Source organism: Emys orbicularis, chromosome 4 (genome assembly GCF_028017835.1).
Source record: "Emys orbicularis isolate rEmyOrb1 chromosome 4, rEmyOrb1.hap1, whole genome shotgun sequence".
In the NCBI taxonomy this organism is placed as follows: domain Eukaryota; kingdom Metazoa; phylum Chordata; order Testudines; family Emydidae; genus Emys; species Emys orbicularis.
This window is the reverse complement of record NC_088686.1, coordinates 44950942-44971479: the sequence shown is the minus strand read 5'-3', so window position 1 is coordinate 44971479 and position 20538 is coordinate 44950942. Positions and strand designations below refer to the sequence as shown.

The 20538-nt window shown below is 45.0% G+C and overlaps 1 protein-coding gene across 1 annotated transcript in view; it reads left to right on the top strand.

Moving 5' to 3' along the window:
* The window catches only part of LIN52 (lin-52 DREAM MuvB core complex component), a 66214-nt gene extending 46066 nt beyond the window's left edge, over positions 1-20148 (top strand). Inside the window, exon 6 of the mRNA XM_065403258.1 lies at positions 19961-20148. Within this exon, the coding sequence (XP_065259330.1) occupies positions 19961-20016 (56 nt within the window). The 3' untranslated portion in view covers positions 20017-20148. The remainder of the gene's footprint in view (positions 1-19960) is intronic.
* The last annotated feature ends 390 nt before the right edge of the window (positions 20149-20538 follow it).

The following is a 20538-nucleotide window of genomic DNA, read 5'->3' as shown; positions in this document are numbered from 1 at the left end:
TGGGAAGGTTTTTTTCATAATTGTTCACTATGGAGTTTCTTGCATCTTTCTCTGAAGCTTCTGATACTAGCTACTGACAGAGACAGGATACCAGACTAGCTGGATCACTGATCTGATCCGGTCTATCAGTTCCTATGTTCCATCATGTTCTTGTTACTGCAAGCATGGCAAATTCTCATTTAATATGAAATCACATTTCTGTAACGTAGAGTATCACTCTTTTCTAGGGATTGCCTTAGATTCTGTTGATAGGATTTTGTACACAAAATTTTACTTTGTGATATAGGATGTAAATTCAGCTCAGGTTTTTGAGTAACATCTCCAGGGAGCACACTATTATTAAACCTTTTCCAGGGTGTCCCCAGTGGCAGCTCTATAGAGCAGGTGGCTTGTATGGCACAAGCACATAAGACACAGGCTCCTGACTCCCTATCAGAGCATATAATCTAAAAATCGCTCAGCCTGTTTTTCTCTCCTGGGGAGAGGACGACTACACTAGACTCTTATGCTGAAAACTAATTATTAACCTGCAGTGAACGTCATTCAACACAAATCCCAGCAGAAAAGGGCTGGGTGACGGATGTTTCCGGGTAGCAGGCCAAGCTGTCATTTGGCTTTTCAACAGATAGTCTCTGTGTTGCCTCAGATAGTTCTATGCTTAGCTTCTGGTTTACCTGAATAAATTGAGTGTTCTTAAAGCACAAAAGAAATGTGTACAGTTTCCATAGACTCATGAGGATGTGAAAGGACATGTAGGGGGACCGTGAGTTCCTTCTTCTCCCTCTAGTGGTGCACCTGGTGCAGGGACTCTTGTGGGTACCAGGCTTTAAAAGTGGAAAAATAGGGAACCGTTGGAGGTGAACTGAGGAAGTGTCGATCAGGGTGTGGGATGGGGATGAAGAAGGTTGGGGTGAGGGGTTAGGAAGTAGCATTGAGCAGGGCAGCCCAGGTGTAGCACCCAGGGCGGAGTTTGGAGTAGCAGGGGGGGGGAGTCTGAAGTTAATTTAAAAAGAGAACTCTGACCTTAAATTTGTGCAAAATTTATTCCTTTTTCCTTTATTAACCCTCTCTTTCCTCCTATTATTTTTCACATCTTTCTCTACATTGTCCCTTTCTCATTCGAGTCTCTCAGACCCGTAAGTCTGTCTGGAGCTACTCCTCTGCAACACTTTTCTTCTTCCCCTCCAAGTGGTGGGTGCAATGGATTGGGTGACGTGGGCCAACTGAGACAAGGGCCAGAGGAGGCAGCTATATCTGTCCTCCATAGTGGGCAGGTGTAATGGACAGTAGCTTGAGCAGCAGACCTATGGAACAGGTGAGACATGAGGGAAGAGACTGTGAGGGAGCAGGAGAGACCGAGAAGAAGCAAAGCCAACAGGGAGTTCCCCCCCCATCTGGGTGTCTGGCCGATCAAAGGGCTGGAGCTTTAACAGGATTCTGAAGTGGGGTGAGGGGGCAGTTAGCAATTATGGTCAATTTCCAGGTTTCAGGAAGCTAGAGGTGTGGGGTCTGGAAAGGGAGGTGTCAACTTATTAGTTGAGAGCTACAAAGAGGCAGGTTCTCAGTAGAGGCTCCACCCCCTAGCATTCCCCAGCCAATTAGGTGTTACTTCTCTGCTGATAACCTGCCACTCAGTAGCTCTGAGCCATTATGGTGAGACTTTAGTTTGCAGTCCCCACCTCCAGTCTCTCCAAGCCTGGAAATTGACCATCTTTTGTAAACCTGACCTGGAGTCTGTTACCAGTCCTGGAAACTGGGAAGTGTCCTGTAGATCAGTGGTCTCCAAAGTGGGTGCGTGCACCCCAGGGGGTGTGCAAGAGGATCCTTGGGGGTGCGCTTTTTTTTTTCTTCGGCAGTTTGGGCAGGAGTCCTTTTTTTTTTTTTTTTGCTTCAGCGCGGCAGGGGGTGCGTGCTCAAAAATTTTTTACTGATAGGAGTGCGCGATCAAAAAAGTTTGGAGACCACTGCTGTAGATCTTAAGAGACTGCATGGTTCTAGTGCTCCTTCCTGTTGTATTCTCTCTTTCTCCTTATATTTCTCAATTCTGTACTCCTGGCTTTTCTTCAGTTAGTGTCAGCATTTCTCCTTTCCCATCATTCTCTTTCAGCATACTGTCTTTGGCTTCTCTCTTCTCTGCTATATCCCTAGGCCACATTCATCCATTCTCACAGTTCAGCTATTGTCTCTACTTTGAGCAGGACTCAAATTGGACTGGGTCAGTAACTCAGCACTTTTTTATGGCTGACATATTGTTCTGCAGAATCTCTCCCCCCCCCCCCCCCCGCCCCCAGTAAAAGCTAAGTTGCTAGTCCTTGGGAGAAAACTTTGTAAATGTGAAGTCAATATAAACAGATGCAGTGTTGTGTGCCTGAATCTACAGAGACCCCTGAAACAGCACCTCAGAGAAATGTGACAACGGGGCACGTTCACTTTTACCAAAGCATGGTAACTTGCATTAACTCTGTAATGACCTACACTCAAGTTACTTCTCTTATGTTAGCCTAGTTTGAGAGAGGGTAGTCACACAGTGAAATAACACTGCAGCTGCTGTGTTCACACTGGTGGCACTAAGACTTCTGGGAACATGTCCCAGGGTTCTTTGCAACTGAAGTAAGCTGAGCCACTCTCACTGAATTGTGAGAGAATGTCTGTCCTTTTTGGACAGATGGTGAAATTCTGGGAAGGTATTGGGCAATTATCATCACTCGAGTGACACTTAGGCCTGGGCTACACTAGGATATGCAACTTCATCTACGCTATTCGCGTAGCTGAAGTCGAAGTATCTTAGTTCAACTTACCTGGCCGTTCTCACGGCGGCGAGTCGACCGCCACAGGTTCCACGTCGACTCCGCTTACTCCTCCTGCCGAGGTGGAGTACAGGCGTCGATTCGGGGATCGATTTATCGCGTCTAGCCGAGACGCGATAAATCGATCCCCGATACATTGAACACTACCCGCCGATCCGGCAGGTAGTATAGACGTACCCTTAGCCTTTGTCCATGCTGCAGGAGTAGTCGTGTTAGCAGCTAATGAATTGTGCTATCTCATGCTGTAGCCTATACCCCGTTATGGGTCAGCTAACTCCAGTTAAAAGCACCACCACACTTGAGTTAAGGGGTTTTCTGTGTGGACAGGACTTGAATTAATATACTAGCAAAGACAAGTCCGAAGAAAAGAGAGGGAGGCCCATAGATCTGTGCAGTCTACTGTGAGTGGAGTCTGAGTTTGGTGCCATAAACTAATGGTGATTGACAGACACCAGTCCTCTTTCCCTCCCTCACCCCCGCCCCCTCGCAATTTGACCTGTGAAGTCAGAAGGCCAGAGTGGAGAAGCAGAACCCAAAGTGTATCTGAGCCTCCCCCTTCTCCCCACCCAGGGAATCCGCCCCACAGGGTTCAGTGGGGCATCAGCAACCCCAAACTAGCTAATCTATCTTTCATCCCAGCCATCCAGAGCAGTGGGGATATGGTCTGCTCTCATAATGGGTGTGGGCCATGTGCTTTCTCCCCTGCCTCTAATTGTTGCTGTTCATCCCTCTGCCAGAGGCTGCCTGCAGACTCAGGCTGACATCATTGCATCGGTTACACTCACATCATGTTTTTAAGATTTCCTTTTATGGAATAGGTGATTTTGATGTCATCATATGTGTCTGGGAGCCAGGGCCCTAGGCATGTATCTATTGTGGGTATGCCTTAATGTGGCTTACTCATGAGTATACCTGAACCCATTTAGGGAGAAAACACACACACACACTTACTCACTCACTCTTCAAGTCCTGATTTTTGACTCCTCCTAATCTACCTCTTCCTCTGTTCATTTGTATCCTTGACTGTATCTCCAACAGGGTTCAGATGTTATGGGAGCCATGTGAGCTCCCTAAATAGATGTGTCTGTTCCCAGGTGTCTAGCACCTACTTGGATTAAGTGTGGCAAAATTGTTTATCTTTCCTCCTCAAACCTTCTTCGGAATTGTAACATTTCTTCAGTCCAGGGAGGCTAATGGCACATGAGCAGAAAGGATCATGGAGGACAGGGAGAGTAAGGCTGGCAACCACTGTGAGGAAGAGGGGTGGGAAGAAGGTGGAGCTAACAGCCAGTCAGCAAAGAGGAAAGAAATCCATAGTTCATAGTAAAGAAGGAAGACTCTTCCAACATCAGTGGTGTCCAGCTGGTTGTAAAGCTGCTGTTCTTCCTCCTCCTGCTGAGGTGGTGGTCTGCAGCTCGGGTCCTTGTGCTCCTGCCCTATTACAGTTCCATAGTTCCTGACTCTTGCTAGGAGGAAATCCCTGGCCCTAGCCCTGGGATACTGGATATGAATCAGGTGCTGGTACTTTTGCATGTAGAATACTGCTTGGAAAACACTAATTAGGGCACAGTTCAAATTGCAGTAGCCCAGTTAGGATTTTTTGTACTGTATCAGTGTTTTACTGATTGGGAAAGGGACCTTCTGTTTCTTTCCGGTTTAAAGCAAATAGTACAGTTCACTGATAAGAATCAACTCTTCTTTTCCCGAACAGGTCTTTAATCTTTGCTAATTCATTATGTCGTCTGGGATTACGTTTATCTCCTCCACTGAAAATTGTTGTTCCAACAAGGGTTCTTGAGGATTAGACTGTATGTTAAGGAAAAATCTAACATCTGGATTTTTTTTTAAATGGATTAAGAGGTCATTCATTTTTTTTTAATTTTTATATATATATATATATATATATATATATAATTTCCTACATTACAGGTGCAATGTGAGGTTAATGTCTGTAAAGTGTTATGAGGTCCTCAGAAGGCAGACTGTATATACATGCAAAGTATTATTTTAAAAGAAAGATATATATATATATATACTTTGCATGTATATACAGTCTGCCTTCTGAGGACCTCATAACACTTTACAGACATTAACCTCACATTGCACCTGTAATGTAGGAAATATTATACAGCTGTTAAATTTCAAGTTACAGTTCTAGAAAGTAGGTGAACACATAACTTTGGGCAAATAAATTTAGAATATTGGAGCATTCCCTTCCTTCACCTAGGCCCCTCTTCTCACAGTCCTTGTCAACGGAATTTAAATTAAACAATTCAAACCCATCTCACAACTCATCTTTCATTAGTAAATATAAATGTCAAGCTATTACACATCCTACTCAAAGGAAGTCGTCTCAGCCATTCAGAGGGCAAGGATGCTGTATAGTTCCTGACCCATAACCATAAAGAGTTTTTTCCTTTAATGCATTTCCCTGCACTCTGATTGTGGGTGTCCTGACTTGCATAACCATACAGTTTGTATCCCTATATTCTGGCTGTCTGACAGCCATTATTAGCCAGTCAGAGTCTATAGATTTACATAATCACTACACAATATTTTTCAGTTACTGTACTGTGAATATGTAATACTCTCTACCCTGACAACTCTAATCCCTTTGCTCTCACTGGCTCCTGGGCTCAGAATTATCCAAGGCCTGGCTAGCCTCAGGTTGGACTTTGAAGAGCTGTTACTTTGAGAGAGCCCTTCCTCACCATCAGCCAGTAGACACCTACTACCCCACCCTACCTCACACAAGTTAGGGTCCCTCTCCAACATTACACATCAGCTAGGGTAGAACCCTTCTACCCAATCTCCCACTTGCACACACCAGCTTCCTCCAGGGGATGCATGCTCACCTCAAAAACCAAAAAGGATCCATTTCCCAGCAACTACGCACTCCCTCAGCCCACTACCAGTGGGGACCCACTCCCCACTCAACCATCCCACAGCCAGAGGCCTCAGTACAATCTGTTTGCTCTCACTGCTTCCACCAAAGTTTGTTAGGTAGGGAAGCCACCACTTAGAGGAGCTTCCATGAGGTGTTGGGGGGGGGGGGGGGGAAAGCATGGTAGGTCAATTATTACTGGGCCCAGCGGTTGAGGGTGGATGCATTGGTGGATTGGGGGTGTGTGTGGAAAGATTGATAGGTTTTGTGGGGGACCTGTGGAACAGATGGATATTTTGCACAAGAGGGGTGGGAGTGAAGAGGGTACTTTCCTCAGGGAATGTTTTGTAACAGACTGAGGTGGGAAAACGTTGAGAGATCCCCTTGTTAAAATGTTGGAAGCACATCACTGCCCTAGAGGTCAGGGGTGAGGCACATCTGTTGGAGAAAGCCTGTCCATCCTGTAACTAATCTGAAGATAACTTGAGGAGCTTAGGCCCACTGAGATCAGTCTAGCACTTCTCACAAGCCCTTGGGGGGTGGAAAAATCCTCACCTTTCATGCTGAAATGGGTTTAATACTAGTTTAATATCAGATGTATGTATTGAGTTTCTGTTTCTTCATTTTTAAAAACGATTTGAACATCATTTTTCTGTATTTAATTAGCTTCATGATTCAGATCCTTGTCTCAGGTCTTGATTTTTTTTTTGGCATGTGAAATTTGTGTGCGTATTTGACCTTGGCTTTACTCCAGAATAAATGTTTTAAGCTGTTGGTTGTGTATTTTGTGTCTTCAGTCAGAGAATAGGGGCAGACATAACCAGCATTGAGAGAAGTGAACTGTATAAACCACAATTAGAATTGTAGAGCACAGGTGTTTGAAGATCTTATACAGTTGCCAAGCTATTTGTTTCTCAAATGAGTGGGGTTTGGGGAGTGTATTTTGAAGAATGAACAGAGCAGAAGGGCTTTCTTTTGGCTGGAAAAAAATTTTTTTTTTTTAATCCTAGTTTAAATTCTTCCGGACTAGATACATTTGATACCTGTATGGAACCACAATAATGAACAATTTTAAGTCATTTTCTAGTCTGGCTGGCCACTGAATTGACATCCTGTTTCAATGAAGAATTACCATTTAAGAATAACTGTCTCTAGCAGAGAAGCTTTCCTTTGGACGCAGAGCTGGATTTTACAGTTTAAAAACTGAATGCCGGCTTTGGAACAAGACCACCTGTAATGATATTAAAACAATATCATTGTTAGTGTCAGGATTAAGGGTAAGTGCTACTGTGGATGTCTGAGGATTTCGTAGGGAGATAGACATCTTAAATCTGCTAGTCATATACAAAGTGTTACTGGAATGAAAAAAATAGTGGTGTGAATAACACCAGCTCACAGCACAAGACACTTGATGATATATCTAGAGCCTCAGTGTTCACTGTATTTTGCAATTTAATGCACAGGATTTATATTTTTTCAGTTCTGCATTTCTATATGCTCCACTGTGTCAGATTTGTATTCTTGGGACGTAAGGTTCCATTAAAAAATAAATAATAATCGTAGGCCCCCCGCTCATCCCCCCCCATACACTCATTTTGTATAATATGGTAATGATATCACCGTAGCAGTAATTACGGGTCATCTTCATTTCTTTCATCTCTGCTGGTTCTGATGGCTTCATTCCTTTGACGAAGAAGATTTGGCTCTGGGTGCTGTGATTATTTTGTTAAGCATTATTCGAATAGACAGGAGTGAGAGAAATTAATCAATCCAAATGCAATTAGCATCATGTTTAACCCAGTGATGGACGTCTCAAGGTGAAACAGCCAGGGGAGTTTCAGACATTATTATTCAATCCAGTGGCTCTTATCTAAATTATAATCAAGAGAGGTTTTTATTGGCTTCACGGAGAGGAGATGTAACTCTTTCCCTGCGCTGAGGGTCAAGGGGATCAGGCCTTCACCCTCATAGGATGCTGACTGCTGCCAGCTCCTGAAGAGGGAGGTGCTGTAGGAGATTCATCTTACTATTTAGGTCACTTGAAACAAAATAACTATACGCTCCTCATGTTCTTGACCTGGAACTAGATCTTAGTGGCTCTCTGGGCCTGGGCTGGGACGTCACTGCCCCTCACTGCGGGTTTATACTTGGTCTGGCATTGGCTGTCTGTACGTGTGCCAACACTGCCCAAATTCTTATACGTTTGAAGTTCCTTGAACATTCATCTCTGCAGCTTGATGTGAGTCTGGAATCTAGAAATGTTGTGCTCTTGAGTAGGCAGGGTAGGGAGGGGAGCCAGTGGGGAAATGGAAAGAATGTAAATGCTTGGCAGTCAGTCCACAGAGATAAATTATTGTACAAGTACCTTTGTGAGGAAATCACAAGGAGATTGTAAGGGAGGCTAAATGTGTTGAGTTAAATTATTATATGTGGTATTTGGTCACCTCCAGTAATTGCCCACCATCAGCTGAAGCTCTCCCATAACCAACTAGGAGCAGTCATGTGCACCCAACCTGACCCAGGGAGTCAAGTCTTCAGCACCTCATGACCCCTAAGTGCACCTATCACTTAAAAACAAGTGATAGGTGCAGCAGTACCTGTATGGACAGTTTTGATCCATCACTCTCAGATCATTTATCAGTCACAATGTAGTGCTCACATGGACAGAACCAGAAGGAAGGATGTCACAGTGGGATTTCATGTTTTAAGAAAAGACTGAGAGTCCTGACTCATAGCCTCTTATTCTGATTCTCTTCTGACTTGCTGCTTGGTATGTGTCTGTAAGTCACTTCCCTTCTCTGAGGCTCAGTTACTCCCTCTGTAAAATGGGAATGAAAGTAGTTGGCCTCCCAGGGATGTTGTGAAGCTTGATAAATTGTTTGCAGAGTGCTCTAAGAGCCAAGAATAAAAGGTGCTATAGGAGTAGAAAATATTGCTCCATACAGGTGCTCCTTCTGGCAGCTGCTCAATCCTCGGTCACCTTCCCTCAAGAGCAATTAATGATTGGGTAGATACTCAGTGTCCAGAGATGTTTTCTTAAGCACAAGTTGAACATAAGCATATTTCAGGTAGTCTTGTCCTCTGTCCTCTGCAAAGGAGACGGGGATGGCATCTGCTAACCACTGTTCTTCAGAGATAACTCCTCCAGTTATTTACTGGTCTGGGTCTGCTTCATGGGTCCACACACCTCAGGACACTGAGGTTTTTATCTGGCAGCCATATCAGAGAGAGATTGGGACAGCAGAGCAGTCAGGGTTCTTTTTATGAAGTGTGTAGGATGGGATGGAGCAGGCCAAATTCCTAACATCTACCAGGTGTTGATGGGACTGGTGGAATCTGGTCATTCTGCTTATAAGTATGTCTGGTAGGAGAGGAGCTAAGACCACCTGCATTATCAGAGTTTTTGAAGCAGGGTGACTGACCTCTCTTGTCCTGCTAACTGTGTCCCATAGACCTTGGCTGATACAAGCCATTCTGTTGTGTCTTTTTAGGGTTAGTGTAGTAATTTTAATCTTCACATAGTTTGCTGTTTTAGTTTGTGTGTTTGTAAATAGATTGCATCTGGGTTTTCTGTCTGTATCTCCTGGGGCTGTTTATCATACAAATGACTCTGTACTCCCTAGTACTGCCCCTGTAGTGTCCCCCAGATGCGCTAATAATGGAGCCCAGCCAAAAGATTAAGCTTTGCCATTGACTTTCACAAGCTAAGGGTATGTCTACACTATGAAATTAGAATTTTATATAGAATACGATTTTATAGAAGTCAATCTGTAGAAAGCGATTTTATACAGTAGATTGTGTATGTCCCCTCTAAGCGCATTAAGTCGGCGGAGTGCGTCCTTAATACCATGGCTAGCATCAACTCATGGAGCGGTGCACTGTGGGTAGCTATCCCGCAGTCTCTGCTGCCCATTGGAATTCTGGGTTAAGCTCCCAATGCCTGATGGGGCAAAAACATTGTCGCGGGTGGTTTTGGGTACATGTTGTCAATCTCCCCACCCCACCCCCCTTCCCTCCGTGAAAGCAACGGCAGACAATCATTTCGCGCCTTTTTTACTGGGTTACCTGTGCAGACGCCATAGCACGGCAAGCATGGAGCCCGCTCAGCTCACCGCTGCTGTTGTGAGCATAGTAAATACCTCGCACATTATCCTGCAGTATGTGCAGAACCTGGTTAGGAGCCGCCAGCACGAGGACGATTGTGAGGAGGACATGGATACAGATGTTCCTGAAAGCACGGGATGTAGCAATTGGGACATCATGGTGGCAGTGGGGCAGGTTGATACAGTGGAACGCCGATTCTGGGCCCGGCAAACAAGCACAGACTGGTGGGACCGCATAGTGTTGCAGGTATGGGATGATTCCCAGTGGCTGTGAAACTTTCACATGCATAAGGCCACTTTCCTGGAACTTTGTGAGTTGCTTACCCCCGCCCTGAAGCGCAGGAATACCAAGATGAGAGCTGCCCTGACAGTTGAGAAGCGAGTGGCGATAGCGCCTGACTGCTACCGGTCAGTCGGGAATCAATTTGGAGTGGGCAAATCTACTGTGGGGGCTGCTGTGATCCAAGTAGCCAAGGCAATCACTAACCTTCTGCTAGCAAGGGTAGTGACTCTGGGAAATGTGCAGGTCATAGAGGATGGCTTTGTTGCAATGGGGTTCCCTAACTGGTGGGGCAATAGACGGAATGCATATCCCTATCTTGGCACTGGACCACCTTGCCAACCAGTACGTAAACCACAAGTGGTACTTCTCAATGGTGCTGCAAGCACTGGTAGATCACAAGGACATTTCACCGACATCAACGTGGGATGGCCGGGAAAGGTGGATGATGCTCGCATCTTTAGGAACTCTGGGCTGTTTGAACAGCTGCAAGAAGGGACTTACTTCCTGTGACGAAGTGGAACTGTTCTTAATGTTTCCTCTGAATACTGTATGGGTGCCTCAGTTTCCTATATGCATTTCTTAAGTCTCCAGTGTGCATAAATGGCCAACAATCTGTCTCCTAGCAACAAATGGCCAGGGCCCTTCCCCCCTGCAAGGGAATAGCTAAAGGTGAACAAAGAGATCAGGCGACCTCCTGGCCCAGGAAAGAGACAAAGGCCTGAAAGGAGGGGCTGGAGGGGGTTTCAGTTGGGAGCTGGCTGGGGACGAGGAGTGAGTGCAGACGTGGGTGTCTGGCTCGCTGGGCCCCAGAATGGACCCGGCTGAGGGATCCCGTTCTCTGTACCTACGAGCTCTGTTTTAGACCGTGTTCCTGTCATCTAATAAACCTCTGTTTTACTGGCTGGCTGAGAGTCACGTCTGACTGCGAAGTTGGGGGTGCATGCAGGACCCTCTGGCTTCCCCAGGACCCCGCCTGGACGGACTCGCTGTGGGAAGCGCACGGAGGGGCATATGCTGAATGCTGCAAGGTCAGACCCAGGAGGTGAAGCCGTGTGAGTTTCTTGCCTTGAAGACAGTCTGCTCCATGGGAGAGGAGGCTCCCCAAAGTCCTGACTGGCTTGTGGGGAGCAGTTCCAGAGCATCGCCCGGGGACTCCGTGACACTTCCCAGACCAGAAAATTACTGTTGGGGATGTTGAAATGCCAATAGTTATCCTTGGAGACCCAGCCTACCCCTTGCTTCCATGGCTCATGAAACCATACACAGGCAGCCTGGACAGTAGTAAGGAGCAGTTCAACTATAGGCTGAGCAAGTGCAGAAGGGTGGTAGAATGTGCCTTTGGACGTTTAAAAGCTCGCTGGCGCTGTTTGATGACTAGGTTAGACCTCAACGCAACCAATATTCCCATTGTTATTGCTGCTTGCTGTGTGCTCCATAATATCTGTGAGAGCAAGGGGGAGACGTTTATGGCGGGGTGGGAGGTTGAGGCAAATCGCCTGGCGGCCGATTTTGAGCAGCCAGACACCAGGGCGATTAGAAGAGCACAGCTAGGTGCACTGCGCATCAGAGAGGCTTTGAAAACCAGTTTCATGACTGGCCAGACTACGGTGTGACAGTTGTATGTGTTTCTTCTTGATGCTAACCTGTACCCTTTGTTGATTTTAATTCCCTGTAAGCCAACCACCCTCCCCTCTTTGATCACAGCTGGCAAAGGAAATAAAGTCACCATTGTTTTGAAACCATGCATTCTTTATTAATTAAAAAAAAGTGAGATAACTGACAACATAGCCCGGGTGGGGTGAGGGAGGAGGGAAGGACAAGGCCACATTGCTTATTGTAGCCACACTACAAATCAAAACTGTTTGAATGACAGCCTTCTGTTGCTTGGGCCATCCTCTGGAGTGGAGTGGCTGGGTGCCCAGAGCTTCTTCCCCCTTCCCCCCCCCCCGTGTTCTTGGGCGTCTGGGTGAGGAGGATATGGAACTTGGGGAGGAGGGCAGGTGGTTATACAGTGGATGCAGCGGTGGTCTATGCTCTTGTTGCCTTTCCTGCAGCTCCACCAAATGACTGAGCATGTCCGTTTGCTCCCCCTTTAGCCTCAGCATCGCCTCCTGCCTCTTCTCATCGTGCTCACTGTATGCTTTTCTGGCTTCTGTCACTGTATGCCTTCATGCATTCAGCTGTGCCCTATCAGTGCGGGAGGACTGCATGACCTCGAAAACATGTTATTGCGAGTGTGGGTTTTTTCGCTTTCTAATCTGCGATAACCTCGGGGACGGAGATGATAGGGGGAGCATAGAAACATTTGGACCTGCGGTGAGATAAAAAGGGAGAGTGGAATTTAAGATACATTTCTGAGAACAAAAGGGAGACTCTTTCACAGTGAATCAAACAATTCACAGCAGACAGCACATGTGCTTTAGGTATATGGTCGCATTTTGCCTTTTATATTGAGCGCCTGCCGGTATGGTGACACGTCACACACGGCTGGGCAACAGAATTCGGTTTCCAGGCAGCCATGGTAAGCCAAAGGGTACGCGGGGTTGGCTTCTTCCGTTTTCATAACATGTGGGAATGGTTTCAAACTGCAGCGCCCTCCTTTCCCATAGCAAGCAATGCCAGTTGGGTTTGCCATTTAAAAGGAGGGGCTGCGGTTTTCAGGCGGATGTGCAGCACACCCCTCCCCCCACCCCACCGCGTGGCTATTCTCAGGGATGATCCCTTTTAGCCAAGCGCAAACAGCCCAGCATGAACGGGGTCCTTTTACTGTTCCCTTACAAAAATTCCCCTATTTCAACCAGGTGACCATGAATATCATCACTTTCCTGAGGCTAACACAGAAAGATATAGACCGAATGTTGCTTGAATGCAACCAAAACCCAGGACCATTCACTGCCATGCTTTGTGCTGCAATGATTTCAGACTACCATGGAGAACGAAATAAGGCAGCCCTCCCCAGAAACCTTCTGCAAAGGCTTTCAGAGTGCCTCCAGGAGAGCTTCATGGAGATGTCCCTGGAGGATTCCCGCTCTATCCCCAGACACGTTAACAGACTTTTCCAGTAGCTGTACTGGCCGCGAATGCATCCCAAGTCTTCAGGGCAAATCAAACATTAAACCCAATTGCTTTTAAACCCTGTAGTGTAGTGACAAATGTGCACTCACCAGAGGTGCCTTCTCCACCTTCAGGGTCCGGAAACCTGCCTTGGGAGGGTATTGGCTCCAGGGTGATGAAAAGATCCTGGCTGCCAGAGAGAACGGATTCTCCGCTTGCCTGCTGCACATTCTCCTCCTCCTCCTCCTCTTCCTCATCCACAAAATCCTCCTCCCTGTTGCGTGAGACTCCCCCCTTGCAGGTTTCCACGGACAGTGGTGGGGTAGAGGTAGGGTCCCCCCCTAGAATGCCATGCAGCTGATCATAGAAGCGGCATGTATGGGGCTCTGACCCGGAGCGACCGTTTGCCTCCTTTGTCTTTTGGTAGGCTTGCCTAGCTCCTTAACTTTCACGCGGCACTGCTGTGTGTCCCTGTTGTAGCCTCTCTCCACCATGCCCTGTGCGATTTTGGTGCATATATTAGCATTTCTTCTTTTTGATCAGAGTTCGGCCTGCACAGATTCTTCTCCCCATACAGCAATCAGATCCAGTGTCTCCTGTTCAGTCCATGCTGGAACTCCTTTGCGATTCTGGGACTGCATGGTCACCTGTGCTGCTGAGCTCACCACTGTGACCAAACAGGAAATTAAATTCAAAATTTCCTGGGGCTTTTCCTGTGTACCTGGCTAGTGCATCAGAGTTGAAAGTGCTGTCCAGAGCAGTCACATTGGAGCACTCTGGGATAGCTCCCGGTGGCCAATACTGTCGAATTGCATCTGCAGTACCCCAAATTCGACCCATCAAGGTTGATTTTAGCGCTACTCCCCTCGCCAGGGAGGAGTACAGCAATCGATTTTAAGAGCCCCTTAGGTCAACGGAACTGGGTGGTTGTGTAGACGCATTGCTTATAAAATCGACCTACCACGGCTAAATTTGACCTAACCTCTTAGTGTAGACCAGGGCTAAGGCAAGTAAGAATCCTACCCATTGCTCATGAGTGAGCTCTCCCAGGGCCCTCCGTGTGTTATACCAAGAATGTGTTTGTGTCTTCCTGCCCTAATGCTGTCTGCTCAGTCCAAGAGAAGTCATCCCTATTACAACAGACCTTCTTGGCAAATAAGATAAAAATCACCTCCTGCTGCCCGACACACACACACACACACACACACACACACACACACACACACACACACACACACACACACACACACACACACACACACACACACACACACACACACACTCTCTCTCTCTCTCTCTCTCTCTCTCTCTCTCTCTCCATCTCCAAGGTAGGCTTCTCCCAGCCTTGGACAGTTCCCCTGGCCATTCTTCGTATTTATAGTCAAGGGAAAGTACTTTGGTTTTGCCATCCCTGAGTGATATAGTAGTTCTACAATCAAGCACCATGTCTTTTATTAGTTTCCTGGTGTTGGCTGGTAATCTAAACAAAGCACGATAATTTAACTGGAAAACTGGCTACAAGATGGGCACCTGGAGAAAAAAATGACCTTAGGAAATGGGGAATGTTTTAAAAGCAATCAACAGAATACTGTGGGGGAAGATGATATGAAATGAATTAGATCAGGGCAACATGTATGAGAAACCAACCAGGAAGGGGCTGAGGAAGGAGGGATAATAAAATATTTAAATATGTGGCAGACTTAGAATATATGATAGTGTGATGTGATCTAAAGAAAAACTATTCTAGAAATAATTCAGAAATATTTAAAAAAAAACTTAATGTGGACTTTTTAAAATCTGTAAGGCCAGGTTCTTTAATTACCAGAAGTCCAACTGTACAGGACTCAGAGGAAGAGGGGAAACTACAACAGATACATTTTTTAAACCTTTAAAATTTGTCTAAAATAGCCTTTATTTTTTACAAAAAAAAAAAAGGCAAATATTCAAAGTCTGATATCTCAGGATCTTTCAGGTCTAAAACCAATTTCTGTGTTCCTCATTGGGAAGGTGAGAAAATCTCCGCTTTCATAGGAGAGAAAGTCAGTTTCCAAACCTGAAAAGTAGCAAAATATTTGAATTTAGCCTGTCCTATATTTTAGTCCAGTGTAATTTTGAGAAGTGAATTTGGGGGAGAAAGGAGGAAATGTTTCTTTGTCAGGTTGATTGCATTTTTAAATGTTTGCAGTTTCAAGCTGCTCATAGGCTTGGAATGCTAGAATAAGTCCCAGAAGAGATGGATTAGTGAGCAGAGGGCAGGTGTAATGGCCAAAGGTTCGTGATAAATGCAATTTGTCATATTATTCTGTTGCAAAGATATCCCCACATGCATTGTTTATGTGTAATCGTGTGTGTGTATATTTGTGTATGGGTATAATAGAGTGGTGTGTGTGTGTGTGTGTATGTATATCACTTTGGGATCCTTCTGGGTGAAAGTTGCTTATATAAGTGTAAGACACTGTTTTCATTACTGGTTTTACTGCAGTAATCCTCCATTATTTCCCGGCTATCCAGACCTTATGACAGTTTGTATTGTGTTGTCATCTGCATGAGAAGGCTGTTTATGAGATGTTGGGGACCAATGAGAATGGACCCCCATCTCCAGCAGAGTGTTCTTTTCTAATTAAATTGTCACTAGAAGGAACATCCGGAGCAGCAGTTTTCATTTTGGATTGGAGGCAAAACATTATGAGTTTTTGTCATTTGATTAAAAAGTTACTTAACCTTTAAATTGCTACAGATGTAAAGATGGCTCTGAGTTTCCAATGTAATCGCCTCAAAGTTAAAATCAGGAAAATCTTTGTGTAATGAAACCCATATGTCATAGTGAAAGGATGCAAAGTGCTGGCAGAGTGGGCTGCTCTAGCAGGAGATTCTGCACCCAATCTTGTTAGCCAGGGCTGCTTTTGGTAATCCCTCATCTCCTCACTTGTAAGAAATCAATCTGTACCACTGAATCTTTTCAGCCAGCAGCCACAAAATTTACTGCAGGAGGCAGTTTGGGGACAGTTGTAGTAGAACAGGAGCACAAGGCAACAAGGCTAAATGCAGGATTGAGGGATTGAAGTTCTAAAGAAGAGATTATATTAAACCTAACTCCACCCTCTGAGCAAGTGGAAATCACAGCTTCCCTTTTCCGCCCTGACCTCTCCTGTCCAATACATGCTCTGAGATCCACCTCTTCCAAGGCAGAAAATTTAATTCCTGGTTCAGGGGTCCCCATTATTTACAGCAGTCTGATGCCAGTGTTTTATGCAGTCTGAGGAAATGGAGGATCTGTTTAAGCACTCGACTTTTATTGTAACCCAGGCTGATAACATCTTTAAAAGGTGTTTTTCTGTGGTCTTCAATACCCACCCCCCCTTCCCCACCTAACTGAGGAGATTAATTTGTAACCAGGCTATTGCGATCGTATCCATTGTTGATTTTCTATTGTAGTGATAGATGCACAGCATAGGAAGGGTTGTAAATTGTGACTTGACATGGAGATTCATGTTTCTATTTTATGCTGCACAGACTCTGTGGTGTCTGTTTGCTGGTACAATGAAACCTGCGCTAAGACCCCACCTCCATTAGACAAGTGCCTGGTTTAAGCAACCATTTTAAATTATCCCAAAGGCTTCCAGTACATTTTTTGTTCAGCCTTTTAATTAAAAGATCCACCACCTCTGTCTACTAGGCAACTGGCGTCTGCTGTTCCCTTGGCTTAAGATAGGTTTTACGGTCTTTCTCTTTAACATAGAGGTGGACTGCAATCGCTTTTAGAACATAGAGGTGGTTTCTTCATTCTCCAGCTTCTGCAGAAACCCAAACGACTCCAAGATGCCCACCTGGAAATGCTATTCCCATCATAAAGAATTTGTTTAACCAGGAGCTGGGTAGACAGAGCACTTTTATTATTGGAGACTTTTTTATGGAACACTCATGTTCAGGAAAGACTCCAAAGCAGATTTTAAAAAAGGGACCAAGGAAGGAATAGCGAAGACATTTGAATGCAGAACCCTGTAATCTGGATCTGTCCTGTGTTTACCAGCAATACACTGACCTGTGATTCTTGGGAAGATCAGACAGGCAGAGCAGGGAAAACAAGATTATAAATATTTGTGTAAACTTGCCTTTACAGTATGGCTGGGATTTGTTTGCATTATGGGGATGTATTTCATGGCAATCTCTATACATATACAAACATGTGGGGCCCTCTCTTAGTTTGGTGTCATACCTTTAAAAATAGAGCCCTGACACAGCCCGTGTGCGGAGAAGAGAAATACAGAATAGCAGAAGGCTGCCTCCTGCTCCTAATGGGATTTTGTAGCAGCATGTGCGAGTTTGTTTCAGAAGTCAGAAATGAACAGATGTTGGTATAAATTACCTCTGTGTCTGATGTCTTGCAAATTAAAAGCGCGGTTGGCATCACTAAACAATTTCACCAGGTTGGGCGGGGGGAGAGCGGGCGGTGATTATTGTAGCAGGTCGGTAAGAATCTTAAGCTACAGCAGAGTAGGATAGCAAGGATAAAGGAATGAAGAATAAAATGAGAGGTCTGTGAATTAATCAGAAATGTTAACATCTCCGATGACAAGTGAACAGGAGGGCACGTGCTCTGGAGCAACCCCCAACCCACAGTAATTTCACTCAGAGCACAGACGGAGTCTATGCTCACTGCTTGATTTATAGGGTGCAACCCTCTTTGGGGGAACGGAATTGTCATACATACGTATATCTCCTATATGGGTCTGATTTTTAGGAAATCTTGCCACTCTATCAGCTGAGAATGCTGTAGCTGGATTTTGTGCTTTCTCCACAATAGCATTTTACAACGCTGCACTGTTAGATAGTGTGAAGCATGGCAGTGTCAGGGAGCTGTTTGCATTGAGGAGTCTGTTTCAAACTGAAACCTCTAGAAAACTCACATTTTTATTAATCACATTCTTGGTTTGTTTATAACAATATAGTTCTGAACCAAAAAATCCAAACCACCCTCTGCCCTTCTCCAGCTCCTTCCATCCGGGAGTCTCAGAGCACTTTATTGGTATTAACACCTTGGGAGGCAGACAGATATTTTTATTATTACACCCATTTTGTAGGTGGGGAAATCGAGGAACAAAAGGAGTAAATGGTTTCCTGGGCTCACAAAATGAATCAAGGGCAGGGCTGGGAATAGATCCCAGATTTCCTGAAGCCCAGTCCAGTTCTTTAGACAAAGGACTGTTCTTCAGTATAATGGGAGTATCCTGTGTATTCTACAATTCCTCAGCCATGGAACCTGCCATAGAGTTCATCCTTTTTCTTGGAATTGTGCTCCAGAATCCATGTTTACATTTAAAAAAAGAAATTTCTAGCCATCATGATTGAAAACATGAACCAGTGTCACTGATGCAGTAATGTCTGCCTGAGTCTGCAGGCAGCCTGAAACAAAAGCTCTGATAGCTGAGATGTGTCCCATTCATTTCAACAGGGTGTTGACTCTGAAACCTAATCATGCCAATTTATCTGCCAGCATTAGCTATTTCACTGTTGACTGTTTTAGCAGAAACATCCAGCTACTGGACACAGCTTCTTCAGGTAGGGAAGTAGAGATCGGTAGTTTAGGGAATTGAGGATGGCATCTGAGGTCTTTCAATGGTAGGGCATGAGTTCTAATCAGCCAGGTGAGTAGTGACCAAATGTCTTTGCCTGATGATGGGTGTTTAGTAGCTTATGTGAAATGAGTCAGGTTTTAGTTCAGTTCCTACAGGCGTTATTTGTCATTTTTGCTGTTCCTCTCAGTAGAGAGGTCAAGAACTATGAATGGACCTTATAACAACTAAAATCCCATCTCATCCCTTGAGAGCGCTCTCCAGGTTTGGTGTAGGAAACTTGTACTGCTCCTGTACCTGTTCTGTGAATAAAAGACTCCATGTTCCCTGGGCTGTCAGTCAGGAACCTTTCACCAGCACAAACCTTACTAAAGCCTTTATTTAAAATTGCTGAAAAGGTGAGGAAACCCGTCTATCCAGGGCTCGATCACTAATCATGCTGTCTATATTTTGTATTGTGATTGTGGGACAAAGATTGTATTAGGGTGGCTCTGCCAGAGCCTATGGGCTCACAAGTCAGAAATGTTTTGTGCAGGAAAGTGGCTGTATAAACTCTGCTGTAATACAGCAACCAGAGATTGATGGTGCCAAGAGTGAGAGAGAGACATATAAACCTTGCCTTGCTGTATTTAATATCTAGGAACTGACAATGCAAAGAGAGAAGACCAAAGCTCTATAAACTCTACTTTATTATACCATCCATAGATGAACTGCATTGAGGGAATATAAACCCCATTATATTGCAGCATCCAGGGAGTAGCACTGCCAAGGGAGAGAGAAAATGCTGTCTAATTTCTGTTTAAGATCATAAGTATCCAGGGACCAGTAATCCTGAAATGGAGAGAGACAGAGCTCCATAATCTCTGATGGATTTTAGCATCCAGGAACAATTGCCCTGAGACAGAGCGATGGAGCTCCGGGTTACACCATTCAAAGATTGATAGTGCAAAGACAGAGGGAGATCTTGCATGACCATGAGGCTATCCACAATAGGAATAGAAAGTGTAGATTGTATGTAATGAGACAGGCCATGGGAATTATTGCTGAGCTTTGAAGTTTCCAATGTGTGGCCTATGTTTCCAGGCTGTCAGGAATTCAAGGTGCAGTTCAGATTTAGCTTTTCATTTAAAAAAATTCTTAGCTATGTGTTAGCACCAGTGCACAGTTCTAAATGAATTTCTGTCCTGTGATTAACTATTATAAATGATCCTGCTCTGTTTGTTTGACATTAATCTTTTTTTCCCTTGTGATTTCAGCTAGAGAAATGACTCGAGGGAAGTTCCTCAACATCCTGGAGAAACCCAAGAAGTAGCTGCTGTTACTGGAACTCCGGCAAAAATATCCCTGTCTGGATCATCTCACCCCTCACTGCAGATCCAGCTGAACACTATGATTTCCTAAAGAGAAGGATAAAGCTCTTGGCTCTAGAACTACAGAAGCAAACCTCTCTACTGCTTCCACAGCTCTTCTCCTTACTGACGAGCAGCATTCCAGACATTGCTCACAATGATTGTCAGTAGTTCCATCAGCACTGAGACTTCATCCAACCTTTTCGGCACCCGATTGCCAGGAAAACTCAACCCTAGCATGCTGTGGCAAAGTTATGCAGCAATCTTTCTATAAACCATTCAAAGCAGTACATCCCCAGTGGCCTCACTCAGTTGCTCTCAGTGGTGGCATCTATTAAACCAGAGTCTTTGTGATGCTGGCCAGTACCTCTTGGTGATGCATTGACTCTTCCATGTGTCTCTCTTGCCTTAGGAATAGTGAGTCCATGTGTGTAATTTACGTGCTGAAAGCACCATTGCAGTGCTGGTTATAAGCAGGGTTCTGG